General features: G+C 39.4%; 1 protein-coding gene across 1 annotated transcript in view; it reads left to right on the top strand.

The window, feature by feature from the left end:
- Window positions 1-15172, top strand: part of MINDY3 (MINDY lysine 48 deubiquitinase 3) — a 35620-nt gene that overhangs the window by 15950 nt on the left and 4498 nt on the right. The window contains exons 5-11 of the mRNA XM_082193225.1: window positions 601-652; window positions 1766-1880; window positions 3296-3369; window positions 3744-3823; window positions 6763-6833; window positions 8349-8429; window positions 14352-14424. Coding sequence (XP_082049351.1) covers window positions 601-652; window positions 1766-1880; window positions 3296-3369; window positions 3744-3823; window positions 6763-6833; window positions 8349-8429; window positions 14352-14424 — 546 coding nt within the window. The remainder of the gene's footprint in view (window positions 1-600; window positions 653-1765; window positions 1881-3295; window positions 3370-3743; window positions 3824-6762; window positions 6834-8348; window positions 8430-14351; window positions 14425-15172) is intronic.

Genomic DNA, 15172 nt, shown 5'->3' with positions numbered 1-15172 from the left:
AAGGTGGTATAAAGTCTGAACCTAGGAAGGCACTAAATGCTGTATTTTTTCCTACTTTTGGGTCACTTAACACATACTTGAGTCGAATAATAGAGGATAGTTATCTTTAAAAAGAGCATTGCTTAAAATATATTTTTCTAATTAGTTGTTCCGAAGCAAAATGTGTTGAGAGAAATGGAATGAAAATACAGCTGTCTTAACACCGGTTCTGCTCTGAAGTTATCTGTATAACTACTCGCTTGCTCTTGTGGAAAATTTACTCAAATAGCAGAATTGTGTGTTCATTTTGCTTGCACTTGGTGACCTCCCTGCTGTGGTTGTCATAATTTATGCACAACTTGAAAGTTTTCAAGGCTATTGAACTAATGGTTTTCTAGTCTAGACTCAATATTGCTAAATTGTTTGTACCTGTATTGTGGAGACCTAACTGGGTTACATTAAATTGGCTTGCGCCATGTAACTATACAAGTGGAAATTGGTCCAAAAGAGGGTGGGGGTTGGGGTTAAATTATGAAAGACTTGGAAGTATTCTAGCTTGCTGTGTGTTTCTTGTGTCACTTTTTGCCATGTGTAGTGCTGAAAAGTGTCTCTTGTGTATAGCTGCCTTGGCTGTCGAAGAGCTTGGCTTTGAGCGATTTCATTCATTAATTCAGTAAGTAACATGTTGGAACACTTAAAATACACTATCTTGTAGTTCCCCAGTAAACAAAACTTCTTTCAGGTGTAAGCCTCATACTTAATGCAGTTGAACATCAAGGTTTAAAAGATAATTAGGCTCAAGAAAGCTATTGCTTTAAGATCAAAACAACTGTGACTATCCAAATCTGTAATTTTAACTTGATTTTGTTGCTGCTTTAATTCAGGCGTTTATTTTAAAATTTCAGCATTAGCTTAGAAGAGTCATGGTTGAACATTTCAAGTGGCCTGAATACAAAATTGTCCTGTGAGCCACATGTATTTAGAAAAAACTGCATGGTTTTAAGCAATCCAGTTTCTTACTCAATCACCACAATTCAGCAGTATCTATCTTAACGTGAACTCAGGTTACACTTCCCAGATGCTCAAAAGCTAAGTTGGGAATGAAAGATGGACAGACCCATATCCCCACCAATCAGTGATTCACACTTTGAGGACATGTCAATGTGCCTGTGCTGTGAGAGGTATCTAAGTGAATTCTCTTGGCACAATTCAACTCCTGAACTTACATTACCAATTGAATGTGTGGGGTTTGTGGTGGAAGGGAACATTGTGTAAGCACAGCATTAGGCATGCAGTCTTCTGTACTTACAGCTTTCTGAACTGAGTTCAATATGGGGCTATTAGCTTAATTAGGCATTTGCTATTTGAGAAAATTTATAAGGGCAAATGCTACTATCTGCCCATTGTGTCTTTACCAACAAGAACAAAATTTTAAGTAGTCATTAAAGTTGTGATGACCTAAATCTAACATCTGCCAATTTTCACTGTCGTATGAGAACTTTTCAGGTGAAAAATCAAAACCAGGCTTCTAAAATTGTGACGCGTGCTGCCATATTGACACTACTTGTACTGTGTACATGCTATAACCATTATTTTTTTCTCCATTAAGACAGTTGCTGCTAATTGTGTTGCAAATGTATTGGTCACAGATACTATTGCATGCCTTAAGCATTCAGTTGCACCTTACGTTATCTTGCATTTTGTTGCTAGTCAGCTAACAAATACAAAATTGAACTCTGTCAAAGCCCAGTTCCATGTCTAATGGACTTTTCTTTTTAATCTTCAGCAAGCAGTCATTCACAAGCTTTCCTGATTTCAAAGAAGCAGTTTGGAATCAGTATTCAGTCTGGACAAACAAATTTGGAGTGTTGCTTTTTCTGTATTCTGTGATACTGACAAAGGTTTGTTTCTATTTTTAAAAATGTTTGTTTTCTTAAACTAACCAAAAAAAAAAAAAAAGGAAGGAAGGAAGGGGATTAAAGGTGCTTGTTTCCTCCATCCCATCACCTTCAGTACCATGTGTGTGCCTGCATGAGGCAGGCATATTTATTAACTTCCTGTTGTTTGGCCTGATCTTCCCATTTTGGTTTCATAATCTACAATTAGATGTTTTAATACTGTAAACTGTTAATTTTACACTGTGGGAGAACCTTGAGCTTTGTATAGGCACCTGTTAATCATGGATGGGGTGGGGGGGTGTCCCCAAGCCAGATGCTTTTTAGATCTTTGTTTTGATCAGTGCATAGGTTTGAAGGGTATTTTTAAGCTTGTTTGACTGAATGTATTGTGAAACCTCCCTGCAAGTAGGAACCCTGGCTTATCAGGTTTTTGAGTTGTGGGAGCTGCTTCTAAGCAATTAAATCAAGAACATGTGAACAAAAACAAACAGAAAAATAAAGAACCTATCGTCGCAACGCTGACACAAAAACTTTGCATATACACTAAGCAAAATAATGAAGAATCACTACCCCTCTCTCCCCGCCCCCCAAGCTCACAATGTCTATGACAGCAGTGTCTCACTTTAAAAAAAAGGCATAGTGAATGCAAAAGGGAGACGTGTGATTAATGGCAGCAGCAAGCAGGAGATTGGCCGCGGCGATTGGGCGGGTGATTGGTGGCTGCGGCAAGGTCTGCTGCCAATTGGTTGTGGCTGTGGCAATTGGGCAAGCGATTGGCAGCCGTGGTGAGGCAGGCAGGCGATTGGCAGCTGCAACAAGTGGGCGGATGGGCTGTTGGTAGCAGCGAGCGGGCAGACAATTGGCGGCTGCGGTGAGGTGTGCAATCGGCAGTGGCTGTGGCAAGCGATTGGCAGTGGCGGGCAGGCAGGTGAGCGATTGGCAGAAGTGACTTTCCCCATCCCCCCAAAAGCTAAACAACTTAATTTCTTAATTTTGGGTTAAAAAAAATTGGGGTCGTCTTATACATGGGGGCGGTCTTATACCCGGAAAAATATGGTGTGTGGTTTTTTTTAACTCATTCAGACTTTTGGGCTCATTTTACGAAGATCTAAACTGCAGCTGGCTTCTCTTAGGAGCACTGGGCCAAGACTTGCATGCGCCCCTCTGTCCTATGCCCAGTTTAATCCCTTGCTTGTTCAGTGACAGCCTGAATGACAATTCATTTATCTTGTTGGAACAAGTTAGTCAAAATGAAGGGCAAACTAACCATATGTATCAGTTTTTCCTGATACTAATATTTAGGTTTGTTGACAAAATGTTAAGGGTTGGTTATTTGTTAAAAGAAAAAAAATATTTCTTAGCAGGAAGATGTGGCCACTATGCCAGTAAATATACCAGAAAGCGTTCCTGTTTTCTAGGGCATTGAAAACATAAAAAATGAAATTGAAGATTCAACTGAGCCATTAATAGATCCAGTGTATGGTCATGGAAGGTAAGCCCTGGTTAGTCCTATACTTTCCTTAAGGAAAGTACTGCCTGTTTTCTGAACAAATCATACTTTAGAAACACAGTTTCAGCCATTATTAATTACAAAGGAATTGATGGTGAATATGTGGGACTGGTTTTTTATCATTTCATCTGGAAGCATCTCATATTGTTAGCACCGTTGTGTTAGAGGTATGATTTTATACCAGATGAACTGAAATTGAACCTAGACCTTCTGAAAAAAGTTAAGTGCATGTTGTAGCTTGCTTTATCTCCCTATGTGCTTTTCAAAAAAAAAATTGTAGTGCCATCAAAATTAATTTGTTTAGAAAAATGTTAATGCAAATTGCAAATCTAAAAGCTTGTTTTCTTCATATTAAGCCAAAGCTTAATTAACCTCCTGTTGACGGGGCATGCAGTATCTAACGTCTGGGATGGAGACAGGGAATGCTCAGGAATGAGTAAGTTTGTACTTGATACGACTTTGCTGTGATGCAGCATCAAGAGATATACTAAATGTTTTGCATTTGAATTGTATATAGTTCTTACAAACTAAAGCTATGGCTTTATACGAATGCTTGTGTTTCTTTTTGTCTATTTATGAATATTGACATATTACTCCACTTCAAAATGCTACTTGACTGCAAAATTCTAGTCATTCGTTTTTGGTAAACTGCCTCCCCACTGAGTTCTGTGAGATTTGAATGCTGGGCTTTAATAAATTTCTTCAAGGAGTCTGGGGTGTCAGGAGTTCGAATTAGCCCATGTTAGCTAATTACCAGTATTGTATACAGTGATACCTCGGGTTAAGAACTTAATTCGTTCTGGAGGTCTGTTCTTAACCTAAAACTGTTCTTAACCTGAGGTACCACTTTAGCTAATGGGGCCTCCTGCTGCCGCCCCGCCGCTGCCGCGAAATGTCTGTTCTCATCTTGAAGCAAAGTTCTTAATCCGAGGTACTATTTCTGGGTTAGTGGCGTCTGTAACCTGAAGCATCTGTACAGTACAAGGAAACTTGTACTCTTTAGTTTACCACAAGATGGCAGTAGGTCCTAAGGAAGAAAAATAAGTGAAGAGTTTAGAATGTGGGTAAACCTCTCCAAAGTCATCTAGTTGCTATGAGAGACATTGCACAAGGTATTTACTGTGAGATAGCTATGCAGTGCCTTTGTCTCCCCTTTAATATATCTTGAAATAGGAATGCTGGTAGTGGTTTCATGTAATCAAGCTCTTTGACAATGTGCTTATAAGAAACTTGATAGAATTCTTCCTTGAATCTAGAACTATGCTCTTAGTAGAATGAAAAATAAATACATGTAAAATGTTCACTAATTTAATCCCCATGTCACTCCCCCCACCCCACCCAATCTGATCTGTTTGCCCACAGAGTGTTTGTCCCTAGTATATTGCCATATATAGCCATTTGGTTATAAATGAATCACTGAAAAAGGATGAGGAAACTTGAAAATGTAGCGCTGTAGTTTGTTTCGTCTTTCCAGAATTTCAAGATTAACAATGAAGAAAATCGGTATAGAGTTGCTGATAATCCTGACTTTTTTCTGTAATGTTCAGATACAGCCTAGATACAATACAGTAATGCAGTGGTTCCCAGCTGGTGGTCTGCAGACCCCAGGAGGTCTGTGCAACCCACCCAGAGTTTCATGGCATCATTCACATAACAAAAACTACCATAGAGATATCCTTTTTATGGCTTGGCTTTTGAAAAACGGGGTCTGTAGTACTTACCTGATTGGGTACTAATGTATTCCTTGGGCAAAAGTCGCTAAAAATCAAATTGTATGTTACCCACAAATGTATGCAATGAAGCCCCAAAGGCCACTCTTTTAAACAAAGAAACAAACAAAAAGTACTCTTGGGTGATTCTTAACCCTTTCCTTGCCAACTTGTTTTTCTGCTCCTGTTTGGCCCTTCTCTAAAATTATATCCCTGTGAGCATTCCAGATGCATGTTTACTCTCCTTTTTATTTTCTAAGAAAATAACTTTAGAGTTCACATTCATACCTCAACATTATTCAGTCCTTTACTCAAAAACATCTCAGTTTCTTCTGCCAACACACTAAATGTTGGTACTTCCTCTTCTTTTCTATTGTTCTTATTTTCCTCCACCCCCCCCCATTTTGAGATAATGAATAATTTCCCCAGAGCCATAGCCAATTTCCATTCCCTATTGCCTGTTCAAAGAATATTCTTATATCTTAACCACACACAAATTTCTCTGAGGTATCCCTTACTAATTTCTTTGAAAGATTAAGAACTAGAATAACTCAGTTTGGTGGTTATATTTTATTTGTTATTTCATAAAAAGTAGCCCACTCAATTTTGATTAATTAATCAATTAAAGAAATAATAATAATAATAATAATAATAATAATAATAAACAAAAGTACTGATTTTCAAGTGGTTCATAGTGGGAGGGGGGAGGTTTGGGGAACCACTTGTCCAGGCAACATATGTTCACCTTTCTTGAGATGTTTTATAAAGCCACTCCCGGATAGTCTGTTAGGGCCAATGCCTAAAAGCCAATACCACTCTTACTTGTAATCAATAAAGTTGTGACCATTTTCGCCCATTAACCTAAGTTCTGGTGTCCGGTGTCTTTATTTATTCCATCCGTGGGAGGGGGCGGGAATCGCCACGCAACTCTCCCTTACAGAATGCAAAACGGGCTGGGGGAGAGGAGGAGTTTGCCTCAAGTTAAGCAGGCAGGCTTGGGGCAGATTTTGCTGATATGTTAACAGCATGCTCTTGAGTTCAGATAAATTTGTAGTACACCAACTGTGTTTTCAGTTTTTCTTAGAGTGGCCTTTTTACAAACCAATTTTCTTCAAAATTTTCTGCACAGAGGACAAGTTGGCAATGGAAAGAAAAAGCCCATTGAGAAGGATGTTCTAGTTCTTAGCACTGTTTGCTTTTAAGAGTGCATCATATATTTGGCATCAACAAAAAGCTTCTTGTAAACAAAAGAGAGAAATAATTCTTCTGTTGTATGTGTTTATCAGTTTTTTGTTCTGTTGTTATGACTTGATTTCCATGATAAGTTACTCTTGAAAATTTGTAATAGGGCTTGGGCCAAGAATGCCCCCCTCCACCACCATACTTTGGCCTCTGTCTCTAGCCTTCCACCATCATTCTGGGGGTAGATATCTCATTCCATCAACACGATTTGCTCTCCATGAGTCAGGCAGTAGTTTTGTCACTTCCAAGGTCTATTCAGTCAGAAGATTTTAGGAATAGGATTGCACCCTTACTTCTCTGCCTAGCTTTTATGTCCTCTGTTACATGATTGATTGTAGGCCAAAGTGTCATGGCATGTTTTAAGAAGGAAACTGTAGCATGACTCAAATTTTGCAATCTAATACAGAGTTCTATTTCTCTTCAGAACTACTTGGAATACATAAACAAGCAACTGTTGGTTTTTTGACACTTATGGAATCTCTAAGATACTGTAAGGTAAGATAGTTCAAAGTCATTGGGTGATATTCTATGTTATTCAAGTGTAGACCCATTGAAATAATTGAAGTCAATTTATTTCTGTAGGTATTTCTGTCTCAGTATGACTTAATTGGATATCGCTCCTTATGTAAAAGCATGGTGTTAGCTCCAGAAAGAAATTCCTTTGAAAACTTGGTATTTCAACTTCATCCTTTAACTGTTGAAGAGAAATCACAGATGAAGCATATGTCATCTGAATTTTTCAAATCTCAAGTTTAAAAACTTTTTTAGAATCACCATTTTTTAGCAACAGCAAAGTCATATGTTTTGCTAATGAGTAAGCAATGAAGAAACTTAGCTTATTCAGAGTTACAAGTTATGTCTGTCTTTCGCTTCCCTCTCCTGTCACAAGAATCTAAAAGGCACAATCTAGTCCACCTAAGAATTATCATAGGATCAATGAATGCCTGTTTTCTCACCTCCCCATGCCTATGAAAAGTTATTTATGTAGTTAAGAAATCCATGTGCACCAGCTTTCCCTCTTGCCTCAGTATAAATTTTGTTTCAAACCATTAATAATTTGCTCTGAACATACCATTCACTCTTAATGGGCCCTTGTAAGCAGGGGAAGATGGGAAAACAGCTATAGGAATCATGCAGGTGCAGGAATTACACTCAATATATTTGATATTTTACTGAAGCATCCACACTGATTTGTCCCTCTGAGGATCACTCATGCACTTGTTCAGCTCTGAAACGTTCTTATTTTGTGCATAAAAAACCCCAATAAATCTTTGGAACCCTAAATTTAGTTTTTGCACATGTATTTGTGGTTACCATGCAAGTACAGCATTCATTATAATACAGAATTCATCCTGATAATTAAGAACATAAGAGTAGTCTTCTGAATCCAGTCAATGGCCCATCTAATCCAACATCCTGTTCTCACAGTGGCCAATTCTGATTTTACTTTTTTTAAAAAGAAGTTTCATGTTGGTTGTTATTATTAATAAATATGGTGGTGTTCATGATGATGGCTATTAGAATGCAACATGCAGTTTTGTCTGGTAAAGCAGGATCCAAACACAGTATCTAGGAATCAGGGGTCACAGTGATGAATACTGTACATAGCTAGCTTTCACAAATTTTTGTACCTGTCTCCTCCTTTAGTCCTTTCATACCAAGCTCCTTCATACATATGGGGAAATCTGACCTAGATTTTGGAATACAAAATAAGCAGCATTATTATTATTTATTAAATTCCTATACCACCCCTCATTGGAGGATCACAGGGCAGTTTAAAATACAAAAAGACATTCAACAGTAACAAACAATAACAATACCCCACACACCGTTTAAAAGGCCATAGATGGTTTAATTAGCCAAACTATGTCTGTTTTTTATTTTCTCGGGGTGCAGAGCTATTCTGTTGCAGAGTACTATTAGCCCAGCGTACACTGCAATATTTGAGGACAAAATGTTGTATGGTGTTAGGTTATGAATTTGCTACATATTTTTTTCTTTTCATTTTAGGTTGGCTCCTATTTGAAGTCCCCAAAGTTCCCTATTTGGATACTTGGCAGTGAAACTCATCTCACAGTCTTTTTTGCCAAGGTAGGATTCCTTTCTTTTGTTTCATTTCATCACCCTAGGTCAAATACATCTTATTTTAAGCCTACAGTTCAAACAGTATACTCTTCTTACACAGCACTGAAGGTTTAAACTAAATTATTGGCATACATGTTACAGGAAAACATACTGGATTTCTGAGAATGTCTTAAGCAAACTACTCAGTCAGTATGGTTGAAAACAACTCATCTTCAGGATCTTCTTGAGTTTTTCTGAGTAGTTAGAAATCAAGTCCCAAAGACCCTTCTGCTTGGCTAAAACTATTACCATACATGGCTATTTGTGCAAAGCTATGTATTGAGCATTGCAATCTATGTCTTACCAAGTGTGGAAGTAATACATATTTCTCTGACTGATCCTGAAACTTCATCAAAACAAGGGATGGGGTGTGCTGCAGCTACATTCCACTGATCTTTGGTGAATGGAAAGGATGACATTTTCCTCCTGCTTTCTGGACTTAGATGAGCATGAATTCTGTGTTACAGCTAACCTCTGGATAAGTGTGAAACTACAGGATCTGTGTGGTTTTTTCAAAAATGACTGTAGGAAAGCATCCAAGAACAGGGGTATTTGGGGAGGTGGAAGCTAGGGAATTCAAGATAATAGTTGGAATATTTATTAATACTAAGAGCAGACATAGGCAAACTCCGACCCTCCAGATGTTTGGGATTACAATTCCATCATCCCTAGCTAACAAGACCAGTGTTCAGGAATGATGGGAATTGTAGTCCCAAACATCTGGAGGGCCGGAGTTTATCTATGCCTGTCTAAGTGTTTGCGCTTGTCCCAGAGTGCTCCCAAACTTGCAAGAGGACCAGAGAAACTTTAATTATTTTTTTAGCACTGGAGATGTTGCACATTTTTTAATCAAAGCTGATAATGGGCATGTTGTTTTCAGTTGTTTACTTTGTTTGCAGATTACTTTGTTGCAGTAATCTGTAATATCATGTTAAAATTGGAGGTAACACAAAGGCAGCACAGAAACATTCTAATGGTTAACTTCAGTGTTTGATGTTAATGATTCCATTGCTTGACCCTGTAATTTTAAAGAGACTGTAATATGAAGAAAGATTAGTATATCTTTAGTTATAAAACATGATTTCTCACTTTTTGAATATTTGTATTTCAGCACTTTAGTGTCTTATACCTACATAACATAAAAAACATTTTTCTGTGATTTTACACTTTGCTGCTAAAATCTTGAAGAAAAGCTGATAGACCCCTCCCCCAAAGGAAATAATTTGTTCTACCACCTAGAGGTATATACAATTACCTTTTAATGGTCTACATTCAGCCATGAACAGTGACTTTTTGGACTACCATATTTAAAGTCTATGCTGACAAGGTTAGTTAGCAAAAAAAATAGTGTGCTAAAATCAGTTATGCAGAATCCAATTCTTTTTTGTAAGAAATGCAACTTCCCAGAGAAAAAAACCCCCATAAATTGGCACATTCTATTTTAACATAATTCAGTGCCTGGAAGTATTTTAACTGAAGAGCAACATATTTTTTAAAAAAGCAAAAAACAAAACAAAACCACAGTTCTAAAATGGGTTTTGTTTGTGGTGTTTAGGCATATATCCCATAGTTCTTGAATTAAATTGCAATGCATTGTATATTATTAACTAATTACCAAATACCACTTCATATCTATGACTAACCTGTATTTTTTAGCTTATTTAAATAAGGGTCAGTCTATAGAAAGAGAAAAGGCTTCTGATAGACTCTCTTTTTTTGAGACTCTACCACTTGAAAATGGAGGCAGTTGTGTCCTTCTCTGGTCTCTGTAGATGCATTACTGTATATATAGTTAGGATCCAAAGAACTATGTGTTCTTTTCATGTGCACACTGTAGCTCTGCCACCCATCTCAAAAATTAACTTGGTTGGTGTCCACTATAGCCTCTAATGCAGCACAAGATGCAGCAACTGGTAGCAAATACTTGACAAAGCTGTTCAGATCCCACCGTACTCCTGAGTGTGAATGAAGCATTAGTCTTTGGACTTTAATTTGGATTTGTGTTGCCTGCTGCGTGCTTTCCAGCTCAGGTTTAAATACCTTAACATACGTCTAATAGTAATGTCGGCACTGATACAATTACATGGATGACAAAGCTTTACTAAAATCAGTTTGTCTTCTGTTAGCTGTTTGATTATTGCGCAAACAGTAATGCATGTGACAGCTGCTGCCTGCCCACCTACACTGCATATAACCTTGGATACAGCATTCAGTTTCATTCTTTACAAGTGCAATTAATACCCTTGCAAATCCATTTCATACTCCTCTTTGAAGCTGTGATAAGCTTGTTTTGCATTCTCTTAATTGTCTCCTTTTTGTGGAGATGAAGATCTTTGCATATACACATATGAATGCTTTTGATTATTACTTAAGACAGCAGTTCCAGACAAGAAGGATGTGTAAGAACATTCTAAAGACTCTTTAAATCTTCCTGCCAAGACACACCAATACATCCAGAATTGCTGAATCTTTCTCTTGTTTTTTAACACTGGATATTGCACCCTAGATTAGATCAGTGCTAGTTTGGGAGGAGGAAGTCATGAATTTTGGAAGCTTTCAGATAAAAATATCTTGATTTTGTTCTGAAACTTTGTGTAAACAGAGCCCAATCCAATGAAATCAATGGCCTTAAGTAATATTAATTTCTATGGTCTACTATGGGATTGAGCAACTTGGATATTGCCCAGAATGTTTCCAGCATCCTTTTTCATGCATAAGTCCCAATTAAGAATATGACCCACACACGTCTCACCTTTGCTGAATCAAGGACAATCTAGCAAACCACTAACACCGATATCTTATGACCATGAGCTAAGCCCATAAATAATAATAAGAAGAATAACTTAGCAAATTGCTAATAAAATTAATGCTGTGTTGCTGTGTCCTCCAGAAAATCAAGTAAACAAGAAATAGTAATTCTTACAAAATGAAAACGTGCTATAATTTGTGAAAATATTTGCTTCTTTAAAACTGCGTCAATGGTTTAGGAGCCCTCCTGTTGGGAGTAGCACCTGCTTAAAGCAAAATCAGTGGATGTGATCTTCATACCTTAAGTTTTATTGGAAGGCAAGCTGTAATTTAAGTATAATTTTTCAGCCTCGCGGTGACTCTGGTATAACATTAGCTCTGCTGGAGTTGGAAAGTCTTATAACTTGTGCAGTATCTTGTACCTCTGTACAGCTCAGTCGGTAGAGCATGAGACTCTTAATTTCAGGGTTGTGGGTATGAGCCCCACATTGGGCAAAAGGGGTTGGACTAGATGATCCTCGTGGTTTCTTCCAGCTCTGCAATTCTATGATTCTACGTTGCTGTCACAATTGTTCTACCATCCCTGCCTAATTCCGATTTAGGATGTAGGTGGAAGACTCTGTGGTGAGGGTAGAGTGAGCAGCTGACAGACATTGGTCCTAAATGGTTCTGGGTCTTAAGAATTTTAAGCAGTCTGCTCGTCCGGTGGTTTACAACCAGTGTGCTGTGGCACCCTGGGGAGCCTTGACTGATGGTCAGGGGTGCTGCAGGCAACACTGGCCTCTGTCCCTCTTTCCTCTGATGTCCTCTCATGTCTCTGCCTCCCAAAGGCTTGCACAGCCATTTGTTGCAGCAGCACTGGCTATAAGGCAAATGCACCTCTCTTTGGGGCGAGCAGCAGCTGCTGCCTGGAGGACTCCCAAGGAGAGGAGGCTATTTCAAAAAGTGTGAGAGGCTGCTCTGCAGGCAAGGGGTGGCATAACTGGGCTGCTGAGCCCCACAGTCTGCCACAGAAAGAATGTAGTTGGTCAAGGGAGAGGTGAACCCCAAAAGGTTGAAAACCTCTGTGCTACTTAGTCTATGCCCATATTGTTCCTTCTTAGGGTATTTAAGCTTAATATGTCTTGTCTTTTAGCTAGTTTAATGACAGCGTCTGTCCACAGCTATGTACTGTTTTTAGAGCCATGGAATTTAGAAAGTTTAAAAAAAGTGATGTATTTTTTTAATGATGTTTATCAGCTCTGCAGTTATTACAGAGATTGTATGTGCTGTTTTTGATTTTTGAGAACAAAAGCGGCTAAGATTTTTTTACAATGTACTAACGGTGTGTGTTTGCCTCCAAGGGTAAACATGAGATTCTAAAATAAATTTGTGTTATCAGAATAGCATTTAAAAATACAGCAAAATGGTTTTGGGCAGGAATATTACAAAGTCCAAAGGGTAAAACATGAACCTCTTTGCCTTTAGGACATGGTGTACTTGAACAATGCTTGGTAAACTAATGATAGGATTTCCTTCTATGGAAGATTTGGGGGTTGGGATGTTGTTAGACAACAGTTTTGCAAGGTCTGGGTGCTTGTGTTTGGCAGAAGTTGTAAATGCTTGGCAGATGAAGTTCATTTTTGGGATATTTTGTTTTTTAAATAAGTGTTGCTGCCCAAAGTGAATGAATTGCTTGCTTTTTACAAAATACAAATGTTGCAAAAATTAAAGCTGTACTTTTTGATTGGGGTGTGGAGCATGTTTGGTACAGACTAAGCATAGCATAAGACAGGATTGCAGAAGCAGCCTGCTCCACTTACATCTGCAGCAAGAGCCTCCATAATAAGACAAGGAAGTGTGGTAGAGCCTTTTTGTTGAGCTCCCCGCTTACCTCATAAATCACTGCGGCTGTTGCTTTTGACAGAGCAAGGATCACTGCCAGGTCTACTTCTTCCCTAGACCTGCCCCGGTGTTTTCTTGGGGTAGCTACCATCCCCAGACCTTTGCTGCTTCTTTCTCTATCCCAATTATCAGTTTAGGATTGGGAAGAAAGAATTATACTTTGCCCACTGTAATGCTTATAATAACCACTGAAATTTGGCACTGGGAATAGAGAAAAGGAGGGGGAAGGGGAAGGAATTGGGAGAAAAGGAGCAGCTAACCATTCAACTCATGAGAACTGTTTGATTGAAAAAAATCCAAAGCACTCTAATTTGAGTGCCCCTAGACCAAAAATTGAAATAGCAGCACTGTGTATGTGTGGGTGTGTGCACTGCTTTGTGAGATATGTAATCATTGCTTTCTTTATTTTTTGTATAATCCAGTAAGTCCCTTTATGCACTGTTTCTGGTGCTGAAAGCATACAGTAGCTCAGTGTCACACCATGGTTTGCACTAATAACCATCTAGATCATGGGTAGGCAAACTAAGGCCCGGGGGCTGGATGCGGCCCAATCGCCTTCTAAATCTGGCCCGGGGACGGTCCAGGAATCAGCGTGTTTTTACATGAGTAGAATGTGTCCTTTTATTTAAAATGCATCTTTGAGTTATTTGTGGGGCATAGGAATTCGTTAATTATATATATAGAGTCCGGCCCCCCACAAGGTCTGAGGGACAGTGGACCGGCCCCCTGCTGAAAGTTTGCTGATCCCTGATCTAGATGGCAAGCCATGCTTTAGAACTGCTTGTCCGCTCAGCACACTAGTCTGTACAAGCAGTCAGCCCTGATGGTAGAGAAACAGCCACAATTATGGTTGGTCAATTGATACTGTGCCAAACAATGTTTCTGCAAAGTTATTTCAAATTACAATTTGTGATTTTTGTTTGTCACTATATTGTAAACAATGGTTTATCAACTTGGACATGATTTAAAACTGTAATAGAGCTTTCTTAACTATTGTTTGCTGTTGTGTCTGAACTGAACCATTTTGGCCTTTCACTTACTGGAACATCTTTTACTACTACTGTGGCTTGGTCCTGCTGTTCACTAGGGTTGATTATTAATTACCAATTTCTATTAGTAATAAAACAAACAAACATATGCCTCACTTTCCTAGATGTTTCATTTATTAAGATGACATTCTGCATTTCATTGTTTGTGTTTATTGCTTTTCATCATTTTTCCAGTGATGTATTTAATCTTGTGGAATTCTCTCTTAAGGATTTAGCTCTTGTTGCTCCTGAAGCTCCCTCAGAACAAGCGAGACGAGTCTTTCAAACGTATGACCCTGAAGGTAAGATATGTAGTATGATCCTATGTATGCTTACTTGTAAAAGGTAAAGGTAAAGGGACCCCTGACCATTAGGTCCAGTCGTGACCGACTGTGCGGTTGCGTCGCTCATCTCGCTTTATTGGCCGAGGGACCGGTGTTCGTCCGCGGACAGCTTCCGGGTCATGTGGCCAGCATGACTAAGCTGCTTCTGGTGAACCAGAGCAGCGCCCGGAAACGCTGTTTACCTTCCCGCTGGAGCGGTACCTATTTATCTACTTGCACTTTGTGCTTTTGAACTGCTAGGTTGGCAGGAGCTAGGACCGAACAACAGGGGCTCACCCTGTCGCAGGGATTCAAACTGCCGACCTTCTGATCGGCAAGTCGTAGGCTCTGTGGTTTAACCCACAGTGCCACCTGCGTCCCCTATGCTTGCTTGTAACCAAATGCAAATGAGTTCACTCTTAAATGTAAGGTGCCAAATTAGGACAATCGGATGATTTAAAGTAGGCATAAAATAGAGAAAGTCTTGCTCTTAGTCAGTGTTTCCCAACCGGTGTTCCGCGGCACACTAGTGTGCCGTGAGACACCGGCTGGTGTGCCGTGGGAGGGAGGCGGGCGAGTCGGGCGGCGAGAGGCGGCGGCGGCGAGGATCCGCGTCGAGCCGGGGGCGGCTCCGCGGTGGTGGTGCCGAGCGGCGGGGCAGCGCGCGCAAAAGGGAGGAGCGCGAGACAGCGGAGGAGGAGGAGGCCGGCATGTCCGGGCAGCAGCA

The sequence above is a fragment of the Podarcis vaucheri genome (genome assembly GCF_965113315.1).
Source record: "Podarcis vaucheri genome assembly, chromosome: 12".
Classification (NCBI taxonomy): Eukaryota; Metazoa; Chordata; class Lepidosauria; order Squamata; family Lacertidae; genus Podarcis; species Podarcis vaucheri.
Note: the sequence above shows the minus strand (reverse complement) of the source record. Positions and strands in the feature narration are given on the sequence as shown.